Source organism: Anas acuta, chromosome 2, assembly GCF_963932015.1.
Source record: "Anas acuta chromosome 2, bAnaAcu1.1, whole genome shotgun sequence".
In the NCBI taxonomy this organism is placed as follows: Eukaryota; Metazoa; Chordata; class Aves; order Anseriformes; family Anatidae; genus Anas; species Anas acuta.
Window position 1 is genome coordinate 48971419 of NC_088980.1, and position 27210 is coordinate 48998628.

The following is a 27210-nucleotide window of genomic DNA, read 5'->3' on the forward strand; positions in this document are numbered from 1 at the left end:
CCCCGCAGCCTCCCCGCTGCCTCAGCACCTGGCCGTGGCAGAGCTGGTGGCGAAAAGCAGGTGTGCGGTGAGGTGCATCTCCTCTGAGAGGGTGCCCATCAGCGCTGTGCTGCACAAAACTTGCTGCTGCTGTGTGGTGGTGGCAGCTGCACTGCCCAAACCCCCAGAGAAAGAGCAGAACACCTACGACTACCTCGTATTTATATATAAATTACTTGAAGTAAGATATAAAATGGCCTTCCCGCTACTGCAGTAGCTTACTCGCTGTGTCAGCAATGTGTCTGAAAGACCAGGCATGTGCCGTAACCCCTGTTCCAAAGGTCACAGTGCTGCTGCTCCAGGCGTCCCAAAAAAACAGCCTGAGCCAGCGTATCAGCATCATGGCTGGTCTGAAGGTCTGGTGTGTTTTGGTAGTTACACTGTGCAGTTTCTGCCAAAGATGTATTCCAAGTGGGATCTCAACGCATGTTGAAATAGGTAAGGCACGTTCAGAACGAATTTTCATGTGTTTTCATGAATTGCTTGGGAAGAAAAGTAAACTCAGTTTTGTCAGGAAGGCAACGGGAGGGAATAATGTGAAAGTAATGAGTGTTCTACATACTTTTCTTTATATATTTGTATATAAATAAACACATGACATGAATGAGTAGTTTGGTTTTGGTGTTTGAACCACAACTGTACAATTTTTGCAAGCAGAGTGCTTGAATCAGTTTAGTTGCGTATTTTTCTGTCTTCTGAAACACAGGCATTATGTAACTGGAATGTTTGTGTCTCCAAGTCTTACACAAATGTGTCTTTGTCTGGAGAAATAAGAGAAATATTGGTCTTTGTTAAAATTAACGTTTGTTTGTTTGTTCGCTTTGTATTTAAATATAAACTAAAGAATAACAGAAACAATTTTTGGTTGCTCTGTTTTCAAATATCTGTATTATTTTTGCTGTACCTGCATAAAATAAATAAAATACTATAATATATTTGTGTCCGTGACTAATGTCATGAAAATTTTGTTCCATGTCTCTTCTTGGTAGGTTGCTATCTGTAGCCTAAACAACCTAGGTTTGTAGGAAAATTGAGAGAATTGAATCAACGTCAAAGTGGGGAAATGTTTCTGTTTTGAATTTCTTATTTGCACGTGTTATTTTTAAAACCTGGTTTCTGCAGTAATTCTTGAGAAAACATTCATAGGTAGCTGGAGGTTATTCTCAAATGTTTACTCAGTAGATTTTAATTGACGGTTTTACTTGGTCATTCTTCAGTTTCTGACTCTAAATCCATTGCTCAAAACAGATAGAAAGTAAAACACATAATACTGTATGTATTCAGGTAATCTCAGACTTTAATTACTGGATACATGCAAATTTGAACAAGTGAAAAGCTGTAACCTAGAATTCATGGCATTTGTTTCAGACCGAGAGTATGCTCAGTGTCCTGTACCTTTGGTCAGTGTCCTACAAACATTTGCTTTTCCTAATGATATGTCAAGAAGCACGTAGTAATCACTAAGAGAAGTCACACTGCCTGAAGTTAGGCAAACGCATACAACTTCGTAAGCCTTGAGCCCTAATTATTGAATGTGAGCTTCTGAAAACTTGAAACGACATATTTGACAGAATACAGAGTGTTTTCAAGAAATCTGGGAAGAGAAACAATTTTACAGATCTACCCCAAAGCAGTCGTTTCAATCTAATCAGGGAAGCATATTACAGAAAACCTGATTTTTATATAATCTGAAGATCTTGGTTGTCTGAGAAATCGTGCATACACCTAACTGTTGCACCAGTGTTTACAACAAATATTGTCCATTTGTCTGAAAATAACGTTAAAATGGGTTCAGTTCTGATATTGCTAAAAACTGCACTTTTATTACTGTACAAATAAAATTTCACAATGATAAGATAAAGGATGTTATTGCCAAATCCAAACACTGAATATTCCAGGAAAAAAAAAAAAAAAAAAGAGAGAGAGATCTCCTATGACTCAAAACTAGCACCAAAGTCTATTCTGGACACACTCCTGAAAGTACTTTAAAATGGTGAAAAGTTCTGCCTGTTCAAAATGTTGATCATGTGCAATGTGCTCGGCAGTGTTGCGCTGTGTCCTACTTGCCATGGCCTCGTTGTGGGAGGCAGGTTTAAGCAAACGGGCTTTTCTTCCATGCACAACAACAGGGTTGTGTGGGACTGTAAAGATCCCTCCACAAAGTTCATTGTAAAGGCGAGCTGGTGGGATCAGGGCTATCTGAGTAACAAGTCAGGGATGGTAGGAGACAGGAGGGGAAAAAAATGCAAAACCGAGATTTTTATTATCATTATTATTTATTTATTTTTATTACGTAATTCCTGGCTTGTTGCAGGAACAAGCTTATTGCTTGGTCCTTAAGTATCTCTTAACATATTTGCATAAGCATGGTTTGAAACAGCAGTGTGTAAGATTCAAATAATTTGAACATTTGGTTTTGTCTGTATCTTATTCCAGAATGAGAGTAGATTTTTTTGTGGTTTAATTATTTTGGTAAGGATCTCTTTAAATTCAGCATATTCTGGGTTATATTGACAGGGAAATCAGTCTTAGTTTGTAAGTAGCGCATTTAACATTAATTAGAATGAAATTTCATTAAAGAAAAGTGATAAATTTGGTTCATTCTTTTATTTTGCTTGCTTAATAAACAATTTGGCAGTAATAATGTTTACCTATTCAGTGAATAAATAGCATTATTTATTTTGCTGGCTCTAGATATTGGTTGTTTTTCATACACGTTAAAAATTAATCAAACTGGTAAATGTGTTGATTCCTGAGGGCAGTGAAACTTAAATACAATTCATGTGGGTCCTTTACAGCTAGAAAGTTATGATACATATTCCATGTGTATTCCATGTTCCGCTGTCAGTAGCCCAATTCGGGACATAAAGAGCTTCTTTTTACTTGCTGTCAGACATTCTCATCATTGTTGGTCATCTTGAGAACTGGGTTGAGAGAGAGTCTGATGAGACCTCTGTCTCCAGATGTGCCACAGAAACAGCGTTCCTGTATTCGGTCCCTAGACCATCTCACATGCACAGATTTTTTGGAGAAGAAATATTTCCTATGCCTGTGCCAGTTGGCATAGATATGATAATGCAGTATAATCTATTTTTGATAATGCATCTAAGAAACCATTGGCCTGGTTACAATATGTATCAATCAATACTTCAATATGTTGTTTTTCAGCACACAGAGCTCTGGAATTTTTCATTTCGCGTGAAGGGAATGTTAATTACAGACAGGTAGGAAGCATATTATTGCTTAACTGTCTAAGCTTTTCTTCTGAGTCTTTTTCTGTCTTCTTACCTTTCTTTATTATAAGTTGTAATATGTGTGTAACTACTGTGCCTAAACTGTGTATTTGTAACTTTATTGTTGAAAAATCCATCAGAGCACTTTAAACATGTCAACAGTTCTCATAAACACATAAACAAACACATATGTTTTGTGTTTAAAACACATTTAATGTTCTTTAGGACAATGTAAATAAGACCAATTTATATAACTTGATATTTTATGAAAGTAGGAGATCACTCAAGGGAAGTATTGACTTTGTCTCTAGTAGACAGATATGGCGTGGTTCAGAGAATGGAAGTTAGCAGCTTAGGCTTTGTGTCTAGCCAAGAGGAAGAGGGCACCTTCAGAAGGTGACCAGGAGTACCCAAGTTACATCATATAAGTACTTTCCTAAATGGCCTTTCAAGTTACAGTGTGTACTGATTAGTTTGGTTTCACTTAGAAGGATTGAGGGTGGGGTGGGGGTAGGGGTGAGGATGATGATGACAATGACACTGAAATGATGTATTTTACTAAGATAATAGTCGTGTCTTGCTGGCAGTATTTAAAGTTTATCTTTGACATTGGCATTACACAGTGTTTTTGTGCTATGTAATAGCATTCTGATTCCTTTTCCCACCCCTATCCTTTTCCCAGTTGTTACTAAACCACCAAGATGCGTTTCAGGCTGGGAGCATTTATCCTGATGCCTTTTATCCTTCAATCTGCAAAAATGGTAAGAAAAGATTTTTGAGTCCAATATCATAACAACTGTATCGCTATGTGAAAATGCTACAGAATTTAGTAGGGCTGAAAATAACTGTGTTGTAAAAAATTAACTATGGCCAAAAACATCCTGTAAAAACATCCACCATTTTTGTTAGCACTTTGAGCCTTTTAATAGAACTTTATAACAATACCTTTGAAAACATTTTCAGAAAATAACTTCTGGGTAAATTTAACTGTTTAATATGTACAGCAATTTGATGAAAGGATGTTGTTTGAATAAAATAGGTTAGATTACTGAGTACTGACCTGGAGAAGAATTGAGAGGATAAAAAAAATATTTTTTCTAAGTCATAGGAAAAGCGTAGAGCTAACTTCTATATTAGGAAATATTAGCTTCTGCCAGACCAGTCACAAAGATGGCAGGAGAATGAAAAAAAATAGTGTGTGACTTGCTGCTAAAGAAATAAGAAAGTGACACTAATGTGTTGTGATCTTTTGACAAGAGGCAATGTACCAAGATGCACCAGGAAAGGTTTTCTCTTGATATTATAAATAATTTTTTTTGCAATGGCAACAGTCGGTTGCTGGAACAACTTCCCTAGGGATATGGCAGAATTCCCATTGCTGGAGATTTTCACGATGCAGTTAGGCAGTGTGCCAAATAATTCTACTTTTCCTCAGAAAGGTTCGACCTGATGGCCTTTTGAGGTTCCTTCCAACCTGGGCTATTCCATGATTCTGTGATTCTATGTCAGTTAAAAGTCTTTCTGTTTCTAGAATGCATACTGTCTTTTGCCTTTTACTGGTCCCTCTTTGAAATATGTGTCAGGCTTAGTTTTCGTGCTTGCAGATCTAAAGACTGCACTACAAAATTAGCCTCCTGTTACTGTAAAGAGTATATCTAGACTTGCAGCTAGTCCTGATTTTTCAATTCTCATACGTCAGCTTGTGCTCATAATCAGCAACATCAGAACTATAAATCAGCCAGCTAGATCTTGGTACTGGATATTTGCTACCAAAATGTTAAATCTGGATAGTGAGAAATTGGCAAATGGGTCAAAGACAGTCTGTCCTCCAATAAACAAGCTATCAGGATGTGTATGCAGACATCAGAAACAAGGCAGTGACACATAGTTTGTGTGAGGTTATCTGGCCGATTAACAAATTGAGGGTTAATAAATTGAGGGTAGGTGGTTTATTTTAGTGGTTCATGCAAATCCAGATCCATTAAATTCAGAGCATTCTTAGGATCTTTTTTTTTTTCTGTTTACCTTATCTTTTACATGTTTTTCAGCTGATTACTAGTGTATCTGTTTATCTTCATATCTGTTTTCCTGCCTCAAAATGCAAAATCCTTATTTGTCTTTCCAAGGATACTTTTCCCTCTCTTTTCTTAGCTCTTGATCTACTTAGAGTCTTAAATCAGGAAGTGGCGTCTAGACTTCTCATTAACTCTCAGTCATAGGTTGTTGACCCTTAGCTATCCCAGATACTGCTGAGTGTGTATTCTGACAGGCAGGTTGCTCCATCCAGCATACTAAAGGGGGATCTTCCCTTTTATAGTGTTCTTTTCACTTTCAGATTGCCCCTCTGCTGGTTCTGTCTCATGTCACTTAACCAAGTTGCTATTACTGGTCATCTACCAGGCTCTGCTAACATTTTGTCCCAGACTTTGGTCTCCCTTGCCTTGTTTTCAGGACTGATGTTTTCATGTTTTCCTAGGATTTGTTCAATTTCTTCCTTAACTTGATTATTTCTATCTACCTCTTCTTTCCCTTCTGACAGTTTTGATTTCTGCTTATACCACTTCAGTGACCAGAGCCTCTCCACCTGCAGCCTCCAGTCCGTATTGATTCAGTAACATTGAGGTCCATCTTGCCCTGTTTTTTGTTCAGGCCATGTTTGGACTAAGCAATCTCCTTAGTCAATGTGGAAGAAATAGGTATCTCTACAGAGCTGACTTGCTTGAACTGTGTGCCTCTAGATCAGCATCATAGACATCTAGACTGCCTTTCCAGGCAGGAAACAAACATGGATGTAGAAGTCTATTCTGTGAATATTTAATTTTGGTCTAACAAATACCATCCTAAATTCCTTTATGTTATCTAGTTCAGCTACAGTTTAAAATGTCAAGAGGCCAGGAAGTGATTAAATCAACCAAAAGGTCTGCTCTCCCAGTTCTAGCATTTAATATACCTTAATCTTCTGCAGTTTCACAGTTCTGTCCGAACAAACACACTCTGTTCCTCCAAGATGGCCCAAAGAATGTGTCCTTCCTACCTTCCTCCCCCTACTCATTTATATAATTTCATATTGTGCTGCTTGGTTTTATCACTTCAGTACTACTTTGACCTCCATTTTATATAAGGTACAGAAAAAATTTTAGGCAAGGTCATTGGCAGATCCTACAGAATCTCTGATATACAAATCTAAGCGAGAGTAATAATTGATGCTTCAAAGGGAGACCTTTGGATTTTTCCGCCTCCTTTCCTCCTCGCCTTTCTAAAACCACACAGAAAACTTGGCAAGTTTTCAATTCTGTCAAAAATGATCATGATGACTTAGCCTTCCTCAGCCCTGTGCAAACTGATAATCTGTCCCAAAGGTATTGAGTTAACTGCTATGCTCATCAGCTTTTCTCCATAGAATTTGATGCATTAGTTTACTCAACAGCTTCTCTTTTTGTGCTTTCCACTTGAGAAGGGATATTCCCTTGGCACAGAGAAAGGGAGCAGATACAAAATTTCCAGTTTCCTCAAACCAAGATCACATAAGATAAATCTAGCATATCATTTGAAAATATAAATCATACAAAATATGGCTGATTTGTCTCTTGCCATATAGGCAGATTGCAAAATGAGTCACCTGCTGTGGTGATTTTACCCTGCTGGGCAGCTACACCACAACCTCTCTGTGATTCCCCTTCTTCAAAGAAGGGCAAGGAAATACGATGGAAAGAGGTCAAGGGTTGAGATAAGGACAGGGAGATCACTCAACAGTTATCATCACAGGCAAAACAGACTCAGCATAAGGGATATTAATGTAATTTATTGCCTATCACTAGCAGACTAGACCAGTGAAGACTAAACACAAACGAAAACACCTTCCTCCAATCCACCCTCTTCTACCGCCCCCTAAGCGGTGCAGGGGAACAGGGAATGGGGTCTGTGGTCAGTCCCTAACACTTTGTCGCTGCCACTCCTTCATGGTCACTCCTTGCCCCTGCTCCCCATGGGGTCCCTCCCACGGGATGCTGTCCTTCCCGAACTGATCCCGCAGGGGCTGCCCCCAGGCAGCAGCTCTTCAAGCACTGCTTCCACACGGCTCTGTCCCACAGGGTCCATCCCCCAGGAGCAAACTGCTCCAGCACGGGTCCCCCACGGGTGGGCGGCAGCTCCTCCCAGCCTCCTGCTCCTGCGTGGGCTCCTCTCCACGGGCTGCAGCTCCGGCCCGGGGCCTGCTCCTGCGGGGGCTCTCCATGGGCCACAGCCTCCTCCAGGCCACATCCACCTGCTCCACCGGGGGCTCCTCCACCCATGGGGGGGCTGCAGCGTGGAGATCTGCTCCATGTGGGACCCCTGGGCTGCAGGGGGACAGCCTGCTCCACCAGGGGCCTCTCCATGGGCCACAGGGGAACTTCTACCCCAGTGACTGGAGCACCTCATCCCCCTTATTCACTGACCTTGGTTCAGGAGTGAGTGTTTCTCAGTCCTTTCTCTCCCAGCAATGGGTGCACATCATTTATTTTCCCTTTCTTAAATCTGTTCTCCCAGAGGCACAACCAGTATCACTCACTGGCTTGGCTCTAGCCGGCAGTAGGTCACTTTGGAGATGGCTGGAGCTGTCTCTTATCTAACATGGGGCAGCTGCTGGCCTCTGCTCACAGAGGCCACCCATGAAGCCCCCTGCTACCAAGCCCTTGCCATGTAACCCAGTACACCTGTACAATATGAAATTGAACAAAATTCTGTTTGTTTGTTTGTTTTTGTTTGTTTGTGTGTTGGCTTCTTTGTGGAGAAAACTTGCTTGTTTGTTTGTTTGTTTTTTAAACAAAATGATAAATTAAATACTTATACAATTTTATTGTAATAGGAGTATTCCATGACGTGTCTGAAGACACTCACTGGTCACCATTCCTTAATGCAAGCATTCACTACATCAGAAGGAATTATCCTCAGCCTTGGGAAGAGGTAAGATTTTTTTTTTTAAACATTTTAATTTGCTTTCTGCTGATTCACTTGCCAACACTTTTTGCTGCTTTCTTCACCTTCACTTGTTGCAGCTTCATTCTTGGGGAAGTACAGAAAAAATACATAATGTTTTTGAATTAAAATGTCTGCTGATACAGGAAGACTTGAAATCCTGTTTCCATCTTTACCAGACAAAAAAAAAAAAGGGTTACGGTTTCCGTATATAATCTATTTATCTTCAATGTGTTCTGGTGCTTATGATATAATTCATAGGTCCAAATTTTCAAATGCAGTTGGTGGTTTTGGGTCCTTGCATTGTTGCCAGATCCAATTGAATGTTTGCCATTTGAAAACCAGGCTTGGTTTAGAATTCACGCTTATGAAATCTTGGACTTAGTCCTGATCTGCTCTTGTTTATGGTATATGAGCTACTTAGAAGGAGAGGAAGAACAGATTGTCAGAAGTGAGAATGATTTTAAAGGTCATATTGTTTTCTTTCCCTTATTGGAGAATTTGCCGTTCTCTCCGTGCACAGGAAAATCATACCGTTGGAGCAGCATTTGTGAGCATGCACTCCTTAAAATGTAATGAAGTCTGCCTGCCTTTTGATTGGCCCTTAGTGATACTAAAATGTAAACTATTAACCTTCAGGAAGTATAAATTCATCAAAAACTGTGATTCAATTACAGATTTTTAAAAGGTCTCTGGAACTGATAATGATTCAATGCAGATAAATCTTTTCTGAGGAAATGAACTTTCTGTTGCTTATAAGTTTATTCCAGATAACTTTTCAGTTTGTAGGAATAAAATGAGTATCTTCATATCTGGGATTTAATCAGGTGCTTTTACAGTGAAAAGCACTTGCACAGGAATGTCTTTCTCTCCTACATGTGTCTTTGCTCTGTACTCATGGCAGCAGAGGACGTTCACTCCTCGGAAGTGGCAGAGTTTGTCTCCAATGCCAAAAAACACATTTAACTTGAGGTAGACAAGTTGTCCTGACATCAGCCATGTAATTCTATGTTCTTGAACTGTATATGGTGCATAAAAGTTGTCAAGTCACAAAAAAAGTTCTCCAGTATCAAGAAATGAGTGCTCAATGCTTTGTTGTGCTAGTCTGTTGGACGGTAAGAGAATCCATTATAGTTTTGTATAACACACTGACATGAAATGCTCACTTAAAATGCTCATCTTCTTAAAGACAGGAGTAAAATTATTGATGTTACAACATGTGTGTTGTTGTTGTATAGGCTACAGAGAAGCTGGTGGCTTTCCTGTTTGGAATTGCCTCACATATGGTGGCAGATGTTAGCTGGCATAGTCTGGGCATTGACCAAGGATTTCTAAAAGCCATGGGAGAGGTAAGCTTGCATTATTTTATTGATGTGACTGGAATTATTGGAGTTAATAGCCCAGCTTTGGAGCCTGGTGTGGAAAGGAGACAAAAGCTGGAACCCTGATTCAGGGAAATTTTCAGAGACATGTAATGAATGAAGTAGGTCAGGTTTGGACCTGCACGCTTTAGAGTTGTTTGGACAATTTGATTCTGCTCTCATGTTTGTATGGAAGGATGAGTAAAATGAACAGAAAGTTCTTTTTTTTTTTTCTTCCTCCAGATTGATTTTCATGGCTCATACTCAGAAGCTCACAGTGTTGGTGATTTTGGTAATGTTTCTGTTTGCTGATCATAGATCCTTCTGTTGGGATAACTAGTCCACTTCAAAACCACAGTGGATGATTCTGGCTCTTATCCTGTGCAATGGAGGAGCCAAGAATTAGTCATATGGACACTGGATTCTCACTCTGTCCCATAGTTTGTAAGACCCTCCTATCCCTGTCTGTGTGTTCCGTGTTTCAGGAGATTCAATAGGGCATATGTACACTTGTACTGAAAGCCAAAAACACAGGGTGAAGGATGCTAAAAGTTAAATGGAGTCACTTCTCTGATTTTAAATTTGACACCTTTTTTCTTATTCTCTGGAAGTACAAAATATACAGTACACTTTCAGGTGAACCATTCATGTATTCTAAATGACAAAGCATTATACAGCTGGATACCATATAAAATAGATAGCATAGCCATAGATAGATCCATTCATACTGTTATCTATGTTAGATACTCTTGTGTTTAGTTTCTTGACTTTTTATTTTTATTTTTTATTCCTCCATCTGCAGGAGGAGATGTACTAAGTCAGTTTGAGCTGGACTTTGGTTATCTGGCATCAAATTGGTAAGAAAATGAGCTTCAGTAGAGGTTAATTTCTTTAATGATTACTACTGCTTATTCTATATTGTCACTATGCTTTAATAAAATGTTGTCCTTCTATATCTTTCATTCTAACCCCTTGCAACTGTTGGAATTTTCCTCAGTTTAGTCATAAACGTATTTGCTGTTCCCTGACGTAAAAAACTGGGAGGACAGAAGAAAAAAATAGTTTTACATGTAGGAACACAGCAAGAGAGACTGATTTTTTTTTATCTCTGAAGAAAGTTACAAGTAATTATAGGTAAAATAATCAATGAAAAAAGTTTGCTGGAATGTCCTAGCAATTATTTAAATAACTCAGTGGTAATATCTCAATCAGATTTCCATTTTAATTTTTGGACATTGAGGATGTTTATGGCTACAGATGCTGAGGAATTCAGACAGATTTTAAAAGCATAAAAAACAAGCAACAATTTTAGATATAGATGGTGTTTTTCTTATAGTTTTTAACCAAAATAAAAAAAATACATTTTTTTTTTCTGCTGACAAAGTAGGTCATTTGAGTCTTGTTTTGTCTAGGTAAGATGTAGCTCATCTATGTGCAGAAGGCATAGACAGTTAACTCATCAACTTTATCAGCTCTGACACATTTCTGAGAAATGTTGAGATAGGAAGAATCAGCAATGTCTGTTTGGCTAGGATTAGATTTGGATGGGAATAGGTTTGGCAACAGAGGAGAGCTGGAGAACATCCACCAAGATTATGTGATCACCAAGCCAGGTGATCAGTGGAGGGAGTGTGGAAACTCACGAGCAATAGCCAGGTTTCTGACTGACCCAAATGGCAGGAGAGTGTTACTGCAGAGTGCAACTCTATGTGCAATCCTCATCTTTCTGGCATTTGTAAATCTTGATCACCTTATGGAGTCTTTTGAAATACAGAATATTTTAAAACTGGCTGTTATTATAGAAGCTGAATTACCTTTTGCCAGATGATGTGAAAAAAAATCTGGTTACAATACCTCAGTCTTGTTTTTAGGTACGTGCCTGTCAAAGACCTAGCCTCTATCTATGAGGAATTTTATGGAAGAGAGATCATAACTGAAAGCACAATTACTGACTGTACTTACCTGCTGTTTCTTGAACTGTAAGTTGGATAGCTTTGTGTGGGTTTTCATAAGTGAAATTTATGTAGGAAAATTACGATAATCCTGTTTGAAATGCTAGCTTACAAATTTATACATTGAGGCCAGCAACCCAGCCTTCCTCCTAGAGTCCCAAAATCATAAGATACCTGATTTTTTCTAAAGGTTAGAATACAAATTTGGACTGCTTAAATTCATCATTACACCATAGCATCTGTGTCTTAGCTATTTAAAACTTTTATACATTTAACATATTTAGACCTGTTTATTTAAGAGCAACTATGTCTTCAAGTACTCTTGCATTGTGGCATGTTAGCAATATAATTTTCATGTACTGGAGTAGTATGCCTACCTAAATTGACAGTTTTCCTACACTTTATGTAGATCCTTTCAAATCCAAGAATAATACATGGAGATAAGAACTAATATATTTTTTAATATCTGTTGGTGTATGCTTTTGAAGATCCTAAACAGCCTAGATGTATTCTTTATTTCAGTTAATAACTAATAGCCAAGCATTAAAATATTTAAAAACACTGTGAATCCCTCCAAACTGAGAGCTGCATTAAAGTTAGCTTTTAAAAATATATTGATAACCAACAGGAAGATGTAATGACTTACATAGTATTTACTATACTCGGGAGTATAGAAGCCTCAAAAAGAACCTTTTAAATAATGAAATATCATTAAATGAGACTTGCGTGTTTCTGAAGAATTGTTATTTATTTTCTCAGACATGGAGAAAGGCTTGCTGTTGCGAAGGTTGGTTTTCTTTTCTTTTTTTTTTTTCTTTTTTAATAAAAATGAACATACAACATGAAGACAGTGCAATCTATCTTACTTAGTATGTTGCTTGTCTCTTAGCTTTTTCCAAGATATGCTAGTAAATCTCCATTTCTTGTGGAGAAGTTCCATGAGTATTTCCTTGGAGGAGTGGATGACATGGCATTCTGGACAAACAATATTTTTGAGCTGACGAGCCAAATGCTAGAGAATGGAACCAGGTATAATTGTGTTTCCTGCAATATGAAATGTAGTACTCAAGTTCAACACATTTAATTCTTCTGAAGGCAGGTACTTTCCTAGAATAGGTGATGAACTTTAAATCCTTATGTGGGCAAAGGGATTTCTTTCTCTCTTTTAACCAGGTTGAGTTTGCACTTGTGACATGTTCACATTCCTTTCCCCAGGCAAGGCTCTGGCATGCCAGCCAGTACTTGACAGGGAAAATTGGGACATTCTTTAAGACATACCCAGGGGCATGTTAAAATGCTGCATGGCAGCATAGATTTTTCTTCCTGGACTGGTGATGTGAGCTGTGCCTGCACCCTGTGGCTGCGCTCATCAGCCAGCAAAGATGGCCCATCCCAAGAGAGGTCAGATACTGCCTTCAGATACTGCAGGCAGATAGGATTAGAAGGAGTAAGAATATATGTTCCAGTGTTGGATGTTCACCTGAAATATTCAGGTTTGCACTCAGAATGTATATTTTATTGGAGTTCTGGCCCTTTACTGCATTTGTACAAGTGTAGCTTTACTGTAGATAACTTTATGAGAGCAGTAGTGGGAATTAATCCATACTTTTATGTGGATAATGTCACCACAGATTTTTTGGGAAATAATGTTTGAAATATGATATGGCATAATCTGTTGAGTTCTTTGTTCCAAAATGTCACTTTTATTAAAAGATCATCAGAATTAATTAATTCTATTCTATAAGTTCTATTAATAACATTAATAGAATTGTCAGGGCATGCTCAAGGAAGTTTCATTTAGGAGTTATGTAGAGACATGCAAGATTCATATAGAACCTAAGAGATTAATCAAGGTCACTTAGATAAATATCGAAGGAGTTTCTAAGGATTATAATGTTGCACTGAATTTGATTACTCAGGGCTTCTTGGGAGAGGTAATGCCCTCTAACAGAGGAATCAGTAAGGATAAAAGTTGAATTTTTAGTTCCACTTGTATTGCAAGAAGATCTTCAAAACACATTCTGAATATTTCTTTAGTGGCTGCTTCCTGCCTGAGAATCCTCTGTTTATAAAGTGCACAAGGGAGCACAAGGACAGCTACATGTAAGTATAGCTCTGAAGGTTCAAAGACTTACTGCTGGTGAAAGGAGAGTTTTCCACTGATGGTGGATGGTGAGCTATTGAAAAGTAGAGATCTTCTGATTACTTTATTTTTCCTTTTTATGTATGAATTTGAGATTGTCTTAACATGGATAAACAGGCTTCATAACAGGAACTGTGTAGAACCTGGGATAGGCTTTTACCTTCCAGCCTAACAACAAGAATGCTTACCTAGTACCTGAAGCGCAAAATCTTCACATTTTATTTGGCAATATAGAAATCACCTGTTCAGAGCACAAGGAGTGTATGTATTCCTCTAGCAAATATTTTTCATGACTATGTTCTTCCCTTGAGAAAGCACCTCTTGTGCTGATACTGGTGAATTTAATTTTCATTGAACTACAACTGTAGAGTTCTGTAAGGTTGTATGGGGATGCTAGATTGTAATTTGTTTACAAGGATCACTTTCCTCCCCTTGAAGACTACAATTTAAGGAGCATGTTTGTTTGACAAGGTTTTTTTAGTGCATAATAATAAAACCACAGGACTAACATGAACTCTTCTGAATTTTATTTTGGTAACAGAAATCAGAGTTTTCTTAGCTTTCCTGCGATAAGCATTAATGGCTCAATTTACAATTTCTGTTTCAGTTGGATTGGGACAGTGGAATCAGTTAGTCAGAGATCCACAGGGAGAGAATGATAGGGAAGGAAATTAAGAACAAAAAGAAGTGATAAAAATCACGTTGTCAGAGACAGCAGTGCATGCTTGTAAATTGCCATGCTGAGAAAGAGAGGGCACAGAAGTGGAGAGATAACCATTAAAGTCTGTCTTTTACTTTATTATAAATATTTTCACTCAAAAAAAAAAAAGAAAAATAATACCTAGACATAGGTGAAAAGAGCAGCAGTGACTGGAGCTCAATTAGTAAATGGGTTGTGAAATGTAATGTTATGTGGAAGCCTCATGGGTTGAGAGCTTAATGACCTTTATTCTATTGTTTTCTTTTTGTGAGAAATTATTTTTTAGCTTCAAGTTTTTACTATAGCTGTGCAAAGAGTTCTTGCCCTCAGATACTGTCTTCAACTAACACTGTTATATATGAAAATATTTTGTACAAACAAAGTGAAGTCAATAGGACTGGAAGGACCATAAACTGGAGCAGAATTCTGCTCAGTGGGCAGATGGTAATAGACTCACATGGTGGGAAAGAATAATTCTAGGGAAATACAGGAAATAGTTGAAATGAGTGCAAATGACTGGTAGAATGTTAGTATACCAACAAATTAAATTTAATAATTTAGGTGTGTGAAGTTAAGAAACAGCCATATAGCTTGAGTAATTTTGTATTCAGAAGGTTAAATTGTTTTTTCTTGCCCATTTTTCAGTGCCTTGAGAATATTACTGGTAAGTGGAACGTGCCAAATAAATGATGACAATGAAGTTAAATTATATAAATGTCTCAATACTTAGCCAGTATTAGCTACACATAAAACCCATGACTTTACCTGAGCTTAACTGCTATCTCTTGAGACCTCTCCTTATCAATGGGAGAAATGGCCATCCGATTACATGCAATATGATTGCTTCTCCTACCTTTGTTGTAACATGTTCATGTCATTAATTCAGTTGCTTTGTTATTACTACCTTCTTTATTTTAACAGAAACAAGCAATCAAAAAATGAACATCGCAAGAACACAACCTCTTTGCTTCCAAATACTCTTGAAAAGAAAATAAAGTATACAGAGAGAGGAGTTCACTTCGATATACAATCTTGGGCAACAGTAAGTGAGAAGTGACACATGTCAGGTAAAATTCAGCTCTGTATAAAACTGTTTTAATTTCTGTCTGAGATGCTGTGTGATGGAGCAGGGTCTCTGAATGTAAACAGAAGCCTCTGACTTCACTTCATGGAAATTCCATCTGCCATTGTTAATCTGTATATAACGTATCCAATAAGTACATTATAAATACTAGTTTTTTTACACTTTCCTCATTTTATAGCAAAGTTACAGTGCCAAAAATGAAAAAATATATCTTTAATTTTTAGTTTTTATGGAATCATGGTAACTTTTGGGGGCTAAGAAATCCCAACAAAGAATAGCAGTGAGTAGTTAGGAATGTTCCAATTAGGGCATACAGATTTTTGTCTCTATCTAAAATACTGCTTATGACCCGAGTCAGAGTATACTTTGATCAGTGTGATAATTTCCACTGATGGTGACATGGGTTTTGATGTGGTATGTACTGTCATGGAGTTTCAGCCTGTGTTTTAAGAATTCTTGTGTCTCCTTATTATTTTTATTTCAGAATTCCCTTCAATACATAAACCGTGCTTTTGCAAAAAATGTCTGGAGAGTGTTAGCATCTACACATCAAGAATCCTCTAAGTACATCTCCAAGCCAGCAGCTTCATATTTTCTTACTTCACCATATGCTAGACTTGGATGGTTGGTACTTTTTTCTTCCTCACATCCCACTCCTAATTTCTGAAAATGTTGAGTACTGACCAAAATACTGTTTTTTATTCTTTGGATGCTCTTTAAAAACGAAACTCCAAATCAGTTGGTGGCACAAATCTGTCAGAGTGGCTTATGTTGACTAGACAGAGCTACAAGTGAACAGACAGGGCCCTTTTTTCTTTCCAATGTTAGCATAAGCCTCTTTGTGTCAATACTGAATAAAACTGTAAAGAGCAAAAGTTCCATTCAGATGTAAACTCTAGTCAAATAAGTTTTTTCTTTGAAAGGGTTTTCTTGTCATTTTATTCAGAATGAAAAGAAGCAAAATTAGGACCATCATCAGCTCTAGTTCTGAACAGTATAGGAAGATTGTTACCCTTTTTTGGTTATTGGTTGGTCATTACACCAAATTAGTCGTCTGTCCTGAATCATGCCTAACTGAGTGTTTTGTAAACTCCAGAAGATTAATAAGGAGTTCAAAGGTGCCACAGAAAGAGGCATGTTCTCTCTTCTTTCCAGAGAGGTTCTATCTTTACATGCTGCAGAGAAGAGGAATGAAATAAATGTTTTTTTTTGCTGCTCATCTTGCTCTTTTTCTTCTGACTCAAACATTGAAGACTTTATGCTTGAGTTTACTTCAAACCATCCAAATGAATGGTAGTTACTTATTTTCTCTACACTTTCCCTGTCTAACCTCCACCACATTACTGAGAACCATCTTCCATTTGCTTATCTACTGTAATGTCCACTGATTAAATCCAAGGTTCAGCTAAAATGGTAGTTCATTTCACCTTTTGTATTCTGTTGTATGCAAGCGCCCCTTTTTCATGCTTCTTGTTCTGATTGCTCTTAGATGCCTTGTGTCAGTAAGTAAAAAAAGCAGTCCATACAAATGTCAGGTGCGTTAACGGAAGATTAACCTCTGTTTTTATTTGGTTCAAGAAAACAAAAATAAACTATGCAATAGGAAAAATGCTATGTAGATTCTTACAAAAATGTAAGACACATCTCAGTTTACCTGGAAGTAAAAATATTTATTTTCTGATAATTTAGTGGTAGTCTGGCAGCTAATCCTATGATTTTGTTGACTCTCTTGGTGTACAGGGCAGTGATTTCAGCTGACCTAAACCAGGATGGATATGAAGATCTGGTGGCTGGAGCACCAGGCTACAGCACCCTGGGCCATATTCAGATAGGACGAGTGTATATAGTCTATGGCAATCACTCAGGTTTGCCACCAGAGGACATGGATCTAGATGGGAAAGCAGATGAAGTACTGGAGGGTCATCAGGTGAGGGGTCAAGTCAGATACTTGACACCTTTTTTTTTGTTTTTGACTGAATGTGGTAAATTCTGGTAAAAGGATATATTATACATTTCAAGAAAAATAACTGTAACTTCAGTCACAGGAACAATTAAAGCAATGTTGATCTGTACATTCAGCTATTTTACTCTGCCAGATAAATGGGTATGAGAACAAAATAGGCCCTTGATTAAGAGTGAGATAGATTCTCTGTACGACACCATATAGCTTGTTCAGTTCCCTGCATATAAGCAAATAGTGTGAATTTATTTTTTCACCTAAATCTATTAGTTTAATATGAGTCTCAATTCCTTTGAAGCTGCATTTTTTCATGAATTGTTAACTTCTCACAAAACCACTATTTATCTTTAGTAAGACTATATGATACATAAGAAAATAGAGAAAACTATGATTTGGCAGGCTGGTGACTGACTTGTAACTGAGAAGCAGGATCAAAGGATCTTTTTGAGTAATAAAGTTGATCCTCTGTTGAAAATATAGTTATTTGAACAGAAGAGATTAGAGAGAGGTGAGATAAATTTCCTTGTAATCTGTTTTTGTGGTTATAAACTGTGGTGTAACAGCCGATGTCTTCTTACAGTGTTGTAGTGGTTCACAGTTGAAATACTATTAGCAGCAAAGATTGTAAGCATAAAGTCAGCGGTGCACTAGGCTCAGAAGAGGAAATACCACAGCAGTCCCTCATTGTATCAGTTAGCTTATATTCTAACACCCCCATAACCTCAAAGAGAACAGCCCATTCCCAATTAATGTATTGGTATGGTGGTTATTATTTGAGAGAACAGTGATACTAAGAAAATCTTAAGAATTTTGGGGATGGGTTTTTATTATCTCTGTTTCCATTTTTTTCTTGCACTGTGATTGTAAATGTGCATTATGCTTTGATAGTTTTGTCTTTAAAGCATGTTATTTTCATGAGAGCAATCCCTCTTCTTTTAGCCTTCAGGCAGATTTGGGTCTGCCTTGGCAGTCCTGGACTTTAATGAGGATGGAGTGCCAGATCTGGCAATTGGAGCACCTTCTGTGGGATCTCAGTTTCTCACTTACAAAGTAAGTCATGCACATGCTTTATAGTGAAATGAACAAAGAATTTCTATTGTGTCTCAAGGTGTAATAGAAAAACAAATGTTTGTAACCTTTGTGGTACTTCTGAGTAGATCAAGAAAAGTTATCCCTATCTCCCTTTCAGTGGCCTTTTGGCACAAATCAGATTGCAGTTTTGAAGCACTGATGTGCTGGAAACATAAGGAGCCATTCATGGCATCTGAGTGTACTATTTGCATTCTAAGAACAAAGAGTCTGGAAGGGACCTCATGTCAGTGGGCCTTGTCATTCACTGTCACAGGTCAACGGTTGATATCTAACATATGATATGGACACAAACACATCCTAAAGTAACCATATTAGAGAGTTTTAATGACTTGCAGCCAAATTAGCCCATGTAATGGCTTGAGTGTTTTCAGCCCACCTGAATTGAGAGGCAAAATACATTACATTAAACCACTTCCATTGAGTTTAAAACTCTTCAGAATTTCAGGTACTGACTTAGCTTCCTATTCCTAAGTAGGAATTTAAATGCTTGTATGTAGGCCCACTAGCATGGAAAATTACACACATCTGTTGTGGCTGGCACTGCCTGTGATTACATTAACTAATTTTCAACAAAATTAGAGCCACATGAACATGCGTGTAATGAACATAGTATATACAGTATACTGACCTTGCTCCTAAACTACAGTATGATGAAAATGTACTTCTCTGTACTTAGTTTGTTGCCTGGTTATAGCAGTGTTAATTACAACATGAATATTTTTAGGTTTGGGGTGGAAAAGACAAATTTATGAGAAGGCTGTAATAGAAAAATGCAGTTGTATTAATAGTCCTTGCGGACTGTTTTGTTTTGTATTTCATACTTGGTGCTGCCTTACAAATCCTTTCATATTGTGTTTGCTTTTCCTGCTGTTTAGGGTGCTGTGTATGTCTATTTTGGAACTAAGGGAAGAGGCTTGCCATCTCAACCAAATGTTACCATAACTTGTCAGGTACATTAATCAGGTTAAAGCAGGGCTACAAAAGCAGGAGGTGAGGTAAAGAGGAAAGGAGCCTGTGAGCTTAAAGAAAGAATGTTAAAATCAAACTTCTAATTGCAAGGGAATATAGACATGTAATTGGGGATGGTGAAGCAGATGTTTGCATAGGTTGGTTGTATGTGGGAAAGACATCTGTACTTCAGTGAAGTGGAGGGAGCTGGGTGAACAAAAGGATACACAGCCCTCTGGGAAAAAAAAAAAAAGAGTTAATGGAGGGTAATTTGATCAGAAGCAGACAAAGTTAGCCCTTTAGTAGTAAACCCCTCTGTTTTGTTACAGAATTGATGGTTTAAGTTCCATTTCTGTGTTAAACTAACTGTTTATTACAGTATTCCTACTGTAACCTTGGTTGGTCCCTCCTGGCAGCTGACATTGATGGGGATGGAAATGCTGATCTGGTTGTTGGCTCTCCATATGCACCTGGTAGTGGGCAGCAGAGAGGATTTGTGGTGGCATTTCATTCTCATTTCAACAGGAGTGACCAAGGTAGTATTTACTGAGCAAATTAATTATGTTATATGACTGTTCATTTCATCAAGTTGTGCATCACCCCTGGTTAGCTTATCCAGTGCCTATAATGAGAAGTTACTCCTCACACCTTCTAGAAATGATGTCTGTGTGCATCCTGCCATATTTTCAGCACATGTGAGGGAGGATCAAATCTCTCATAAGAACTGGAGTCTGTTGCAGAGAGAATTCTGTAGTGCTTTTTCAATTTCAGTTCTCTGTCTTGAAGAATTTAACAGTTGTCTCACATTCTTGAGTGCTTCAGTAGTTCTTCTCATGGAGTTTATTTCAAGAAATTTCACTAAAAGTTTAGTCTTTAATTAAATGTCTGGTGATTCAAATGAAGAAAACATAAAATTAAACTTACCTGTTTCTGAGGAATTTAGTTTGATGCCTAACTAATAAAGGTAATCAAAAATGCTGAAGTTCTTTGTGTAGTAAGCATCCACTTTTTCCTATACTACTGTCAGTATCCTATAGTGCTCAGTATATGCTGATTGTCTGATTAGTGAAAATTTATGTATATGTACATCATAGGAAGGTGAATTCTTCCTTCTAGGAGTGCAGTCCTGGATTTTAGTATCTGAGGTGGATAGGCCTGCTAAAGTCATTAGTTTGGCACATGGATAAAACTACAAACTAGTGAGGCAAGTGTAAATGAATGACTATGTGAAAGCAAAGAAGCAATGGATTCAATTGCATCTTGGTGATACCAAGGAGAACTTGAAAGATCTTCCTTAGAAATTTGCATATATACCTTGAGAGATTAATTTTTACTATTGTGTGCTCCTTTATGCGGACAAAGGGGAATGCTACAGGTGAATGCAGTTAATGAGTACAGGTGATGGAGATTGTTGTGAATGAGGAGGGCCACATATAGAGCTAAATAAAGTTAGCAGTGGTGAGGTAGGATATGCAGATATTTAAAGCTTCATCAGAATCACGTAAATGAGTTTTCCAGTAACTCCTACTAAATTTTTAGTGTATTTTACTTCATAGAATCATAGAATCATAGAATATCCTGAGTTGGAAGGGACCCTTAAGGATCATCAAGTCCAACTCTTGACACCGCACAGGTCTACCCAAAAGTTCAGACCATGTGACTAAGTGCACAGTCAATCATGTAAAATTAGAAACCATAACCAAAATGGATTTTACATTTCAAAACACCCCTGACATTTTTTAATAACTAAAACACAGAATGAATGACTTGAATTAAAACCATAATTATTGATGCTCCCCCCCCACCCGGGAAGAATTACAAATTCTGATAAACAGTTTCAATTTTGCCTCATCCCTAAGAAGGACCCATCAGTTCATGGCAGACTTGACTGATAGCCTTTGTGTGCTTTGTTTAGGCTATTGCAGTGCTTTAGAAGCAGGCTGTACTGAGTGAAGGCTTTCACCAGAGAGTACAATTGCAGACTGAGTGTTGCTGTGCAGTGAAGTAGCAGTAACTGGTGCCATATCACAGGTGGTAGAACTACTTGTAGAAACTTCTCATTGTAGGGTGAAACACTGCTAATAGAATTTTGTATGCCAGGTTACACCAAGATTTAATTAATACTTTTCTGGTCTGTCAGGACTTCTGTCTGTAGAGGATGCTGACTGGATGGTGAAGGGGGAAGAAAACTATGCTTGGTTTGGATTTTCACTTGACAGCTGCCAACTGGAGAATGTAACATTACTGCTGATTGGTAGCCCTACATGGAAGAGCTGTGTTGGGTGAGTTGTAAATGATTGCTTTATTTCTCCTCTATCCTGCCCTACATTGGTAAAGATTTGTACTAGATTAGACTTCTTGCTTTTCAGGAACTTTCCTCTTTGTCCTTCTTAGACTACTTTTATTCGTATTTTTATGGCTTTACACTTCCTTGTGTATTTACAGAGGGGGTCTTTGCTTTTAGAGACACTTAGGAACTTTTGGGGTTTTCTTGGCGGGAGGGGTCACAAAAACACCAAGTAGGAATGCCTAAAATAACCCTACAAATAAAACTCATGTTTTTAAAAGCAAGCCAAATGCAAAAATGTATTGGATGTTAAGGAAGTGGATGGACAGACAAAGTCTGTGCCCAAAATATCTGGTAACTCATTAAAACAAGCATGGGATTACTAAAATAGATTTCTAGGATTTAGCTGCCACTGTTATTCCAAAGTAAAAGGGGAAAATATTTTAAGATGAACAATCATGGCTGAATCTACAGAAATCTGAATGTTACTATATACAAATATATTTTACATTCTAATTCAAGCTGCGATCTCTTCTCATCGGATGTCAGGCAGAGTGTTGGGAAGGTGTATGGATATAACCCACCAAGCACAAAGTATCGGTTTGCAGTAGCTGGAGACAAGGTAGGGCTCCCTATATAGTATAGTACTTTATACATAATTTGAAATAAAGTGACATTCTGTGAAAATTACATAAGTGTTCTAAAAATCTAACAGGCAATGGGCAGAATGGGTTTGTCTCTGGCCAGTGGTGTGATGTCTGTGGCTGGAATCAACCGAAAAGTTTTGGTGGTGGGTGCACCTACTACAGGTATGTCTTTCTGAAAACTGGAAACTTTCTGCTTTGGGATATTCCTTTCTGTATGAGTGGAGAATAAAAACAAAGTTAAAACTTGGAAAAGAGACATTTTAGCTGCCATAGAATTTTTAAATATTTAGAAAATTTAGAAATAATTAATGTAATCACCTACAGGTGACTTGCATTTTTTTTCAGAGACTTCTATACTGTGCCAAACTTCAATTTATTTCTTTTTCCTTTAAAAATAGCTTCTATTAACAGCGTCTGTTATCTTGCATTATTTATGTAGCAGTGATTTGCTAGTAGACTGCATACTTCTTGGAAGTAAAACATAGTATTTTGCGCTTACTCTGGGAGTAGGCAGTAAGGAAATGCATGTCAAAATGTAGAACTCTAATATCTGTCCTTTAAAATGAATATTTTCCCTGCTCATATTGCTAAGAGATTGTTTCTGTGCAAACTGGCATTACTGTCCTGTAACATTTGATGCTTGGTTCTTAAATGATACTGTTCGTCCATGTCGCATAATGCCAATATTACCTTCTTGCAAGGTATTTCAAGTACTAAGCCTGAGTTCTTATGTCTGATGGTCAACTTCTGTTACTTTTTTTTTTTTTTTCCCCCTAGACAGCCTGTCTAGGATTTCATTTCTGTCTCCTGTGCTGCACCAAGCTGGACTAGCTCTGGTATATGATCTGACAGACAGCACCAAGCCTTCTTTGCTCAGCAGATTCAGTGGGGACAGGAGGTTTTCTCGCTTTGGAGGAGATATATGCCTAAGTGACCTGGATAATGACGGACTAGGTAAAGTTAAATGAATCTAGATTACAGAGGTGAAATGTTTTATTCATTGCAACAGGAAGACCAGTCACCTGCGTATTTGTACAAGTGCTAAGCCCAGCCTTCTGCCTCAGTTAACCTGCACAAATATTCTACTCTATCTTCTGAGGAGGCATCTCTAAAACCCCAAACAATGTAGACAGAAATTGAAACATTTTAACTGGAATTTTTGCATTTAGAGATACACAAATGTCAACTCTCATGGTTCGGCTTAGCATTATTTCACTTCTGATGTCCTGTATCATCCTTGTACTATTTGCAGATGAAATGATTGTGACATCCCCACTGCGAACTAATGATATCACCACGGTACTGTTTGGTGGGGCAGCTGGCCGTGTCTACATTTACAATGGAAAGCAGGCATCCTCAGGGAACGTAACAGACCACTGTAAATCATGGATATCTCCCTGTCCTGAGGATTGGGTAAGAAATGATAAAAGTGAAATCATGGCCTAATCATGTACTGACAGGTAAATTAATACCTCCCATGCAGATAACCAGCATGCTGTGCTTGGTTTCAGAAAACTGAAGGTTACTTGTGTTTCTGAACCTGTGTAATTTGGCTCCTCCTGTTTGTTGTCAAGTTTCTTTCCTGTTTAGGATCCAGGGTTATTGCACTGGGCTTTTATTCTCCTAGTGCGTTTCTCTCCACTCACTTTTTTTTTTTCTTCTCTTCAGGCACAGTATGTGCTGATTTCTCCTGAGGTGAGTAAATGGAAAACAATTTGCTGCAAGAAATTAAAAAAAAAATCCACTTTAAAAACAGAATTATAACCAGCAGCATTATCTTACAGGAACAGTCAAGATTTGGGAGTTCTGTCATCACTGTGAAATCTGAAAGAAAGGTAAGAAAAATAATTGCTGCTGTTGCTTCATTACGTCTATCTCACTTGCATATACTGGTCAACACCTCACATCTTACTCATTTGCAGAAGTCCAAAGTGCTTTTATATCATGAGTTAAGTTCTCCTTTAAGTCACTCTCTGCTGATAATTAAAACCATTTTATAGGTGCATGAACTGCGGAGTTGTCAAAATTTTGGCACCTGAATTGAAAGGGTACCAAATTTGAAATTACCTGAAATCTGGCTACTTGGGAGTTTCCTGAAAGGTTGTCCTAGCACAATGAGCACAAATGCTAGTTAGCTTTACTGTTCAAACCAACCTGTATGCAAAGTGGCTGCTGAGCTGTACTGTAAACAAGGCACCCGCTTTCTTAGTGCTTGTTCAGCTCAGGGGAGTCCAATGTTCTACTTAGTCTGATGCAACCTGTGTAAGAACACCTCAGCAGTAGGCTGAGGAGATGTGCAACTGGTCTTCAAGAAATGGCGTTTGACTTCCTCTTAAATCATACACTGGAGAAACACCTAGAAATGCAAATGCATTTAAGCTAGGTTAGGGTGTGTAATCCAACACTCATAACAGACATTGCTGATGGTTGTCGTGTGAACGCATGTATGGAAGTTTTCCAAGCAATTGTGTTCCTCTGCTATGGCACCAATCCAGTCCACGCTCCAGCTTTATCTGTATTGATCTTGCTCCTGAGAAAGTTTGTGCTGGCAAAACATTTGACTAGTTCTATTTTTTTCCAGTTCCCCAGGTGGAAGAGGTCTGTTGGCCAAATTGTTTTGTTAACTGTTATTCTGATGAGGTGGTTTGCTCTCCCATTTCTCCTCATCACATTTCTATACGACACTAACGATAAATAGACAAAATCCAGTTTCTATTAGGGAGGCTTAGGGCAATCATGAACCTGTACTTGCATTTTGCTAACTGTTCTCCCATATCCATTTCCACAGAAAGAAGTTGTAGTGGCAGCAGAGAGAAGTTCAGCGAAAGCTCGACTTGGTGGAAGGCTTTTTGTCTACTCACTCTGAACGGTCATGGTAATCTTTAAGACCAGGGCAAAAATGGTGTTTTAGTGAAGAATCTCTATAGTATCTGTGATACTTTCCCTTAACCCATACAAACCAACAAGACCACAACAGCAAACTTTAGTAGATACACAGCCTAAATAACTAGGTAGGGTCCCAGATAGTATGGAGTAAGGGATGGTCACTGTTTTTAAGTGATGGTGAATCACTGAAGCTGAATTACTGAAATGAATTCTTGTTGTGAAGTTAAACAAAAGATCTATTAATCAATGTTTAGCAGCACTCAAGCGCTCTACTACTTAGTACACACCTAATAATTAAACTAGCTAAACTAGAATGCATACAGAAATGTTGCTTACCTCACCATAAACATCAACTACCAAGCAAGTGATCTCTCCTAACCTCTAGGAGTAACTTTGAGAGGCATCCCTGCCGAAGGGGAGATCACTGCTGCAGCCCACTGCTATGCAGGAGAGCACAACGGGCTGTAGTGGCTGCAAATATTCATAGCATAAAGTTGTTGACTTGTAGTCAAAATTATTCCTTTTACTGTCACAGGCAGTTTTTTCTCTTTCATATTCATAGTTTCTCAACAATACTGGCTCTGCATAGGAATTCAGGTCCTTGACTGTATGATTTTACATTTGCATCCAATTAGGCCTGTTTACTAGCAATGCCTGAGCCAGAGTGCCACCAGCATGAGATGGAGGGAGTGCAACCATCACAGGGATGTAACCATCACAGTGGTTTGACTTACAAAACAACCAGAGCTAAGTCAGTCATGCAAGTAGATACATTAACTCTGTTGTGAGTGGTAGCAACACTCAACCTAGTAAGCAAGCTGGTCTGAAGACTTTTTGGAGACTTGAAATGAGCAGAAGGCTAGATTCTGGTGGCTATATTTGGCTCTATAAATTATATTGAGGGGTTGTGTCAGCTTCAGCTCTAATTATCATGTCACCTCCTTGACTGATCAGGTGTGAATATTTTCTTGACAAAATCAAGATGGAATCACACATTATTTACATTCCTAGTATATTGTGATACTGACAGGAGTTCTAAGACATCAAAAGTTGCTGTCAAAAGAATAAGCATAGAGGAAGGGCAGCCACCCAGAACAGGTAGATGCCAATAAAGATCACCTCTGTCACTACCAAGTCTCGAGGCCCACGTTGAGGACATAGAACAGCTGGGGTCTCCCAGGGAGAACAGCGCAAGCAAAAGTGATTAAGTTGTAGGAAATACTTTTGCTTTTCCACTCATGGTTGAGACTACTCTGATACCCTTTTTAAGTTTTTATGTGAAATTCCATGACCGTGGTAATTTAGAATTGTGCTTTTATTGCTAACAGTATTGGATTCAGCTAACTCACACTAATATTGTATGATACATGTTAACAGTGTGCATCAGTATCTATTAAAAAACTTGAGCAGCAAAATGTGATGCTCTTATTATCAACACTAATACACAGACATGTATGTATCTGCATTTCATCTTTCTTGCCTCTGTCACAAACATAAGGCATTACTTTTATTTTAAGTAACACAAGTCAGTGGAATAACACAGTTTTCTAAATGCCATACTCCAAGGATAACACATCTCAACTTACCTTGTTAAGAATTCTCTCTCAGGAAGGTTGTCTTTAAAAAAAGACGACAAGGTAAACATTAGCTTGATGTGTTCTGCCATCTATTTTGGGGACCTAACTTGCTCAGATAATAGAAAAAATAACCACACAGCTGTTACTTAGAAAACTGAACTTTACGAAAGTGGTAACCAGATGGAACTGGGAGCACTGAGCACAGTACTTACCTTGCAAATCTATAAATAGTGGTATGAGGCAAAACAAGCAGTGCATTTATAAGGGCAGAAAAAAAATGTTTTTTTTTAAAACTAAAATTGTTGATACCAGTATGTTCTGGAACAATTCTGTTCTTAACATACG

General features: G+C 38.1%; 1 protein-coding gene across 3 annotated transcripts; it reads left to right on the forward strand.

Moving 5' to 3' along the window:
* The first annotated feature begins 16 nt into the window (after positions 1-16).
* GPLD1 (glycosylphosphatidylinositol specific phospholipase D1) lies at positions 17-26703 on the forward strand. 3 transcript variants are annotated; one of them, XM_068674713.1, is made up of 25 exons: positions 17-477; positions 3208-3263; positions 3955-4033; positions 8119-8216; positions 9467-9577; positions 9833-9881; positions 10392-10446; positions 11461-11568; positions 12301-12328; positions 12431-12570; positions 13579-13644; positions 15306-15426; positions 15953-16092; positions 17209-17395; positions 18368-18478; positions 19396-19470; positions 19848-20004; positions 21609-21750; positions 22305-22377; positions 22471-22564; positions 23180-23356; positions 23655-23815; positions 24071-24097; positions 24187-24237; positions 25191-26703. In XM_068674713.1, exons 1-25 carry the CDS (start codon positions 276-278, stop codon positions 25266-25268), a joined length of 2586 nt encoding a protein of 861 aa, XP_068530814.1. In that variant the 5' UTR covers positions 17-275; the 3' UTR covers positions 25269-26703. The 3 variants fall into 3 exon arrangements, with proteins under 3 accessions (XP_068530814.1, XP_068530815.1, XP_068530813.1); XM_068674712.1 differs by having other exon boundaries at positions 21-477; positions 22278-22377; XM_068674714.1 differs by lacking the exon at positions 13579-13644 and having other exon boundaries at positions 20-477; positions 22278-22377.
* Positions 26704-27210: the final 507 nt, after the last annotated feature.

Coding starts and splice junctions, on each gene's coding strand:
- GPLD1 (XM_068674712.1), top strand. CDS start 276: ATGTGTCTGAAAGACCAGGCATGTGCCGTAACCCCTGTTCCAAAGGTC. Junction 11,569..12,300: donor TACCTGCTGTTTCTTGAACT/GTAAGTTGGATA, acceptor TTATTTTCTCAG/ACATGGAGAAAGGCTTGCTG. Junction 12,571..13,578: donor ATGCTAGAGAATGGAACCAG/GTATAATTGTGT, acceptor ATATTTCTTTAG/TGGCTGCTTCCTGCCTGAGA.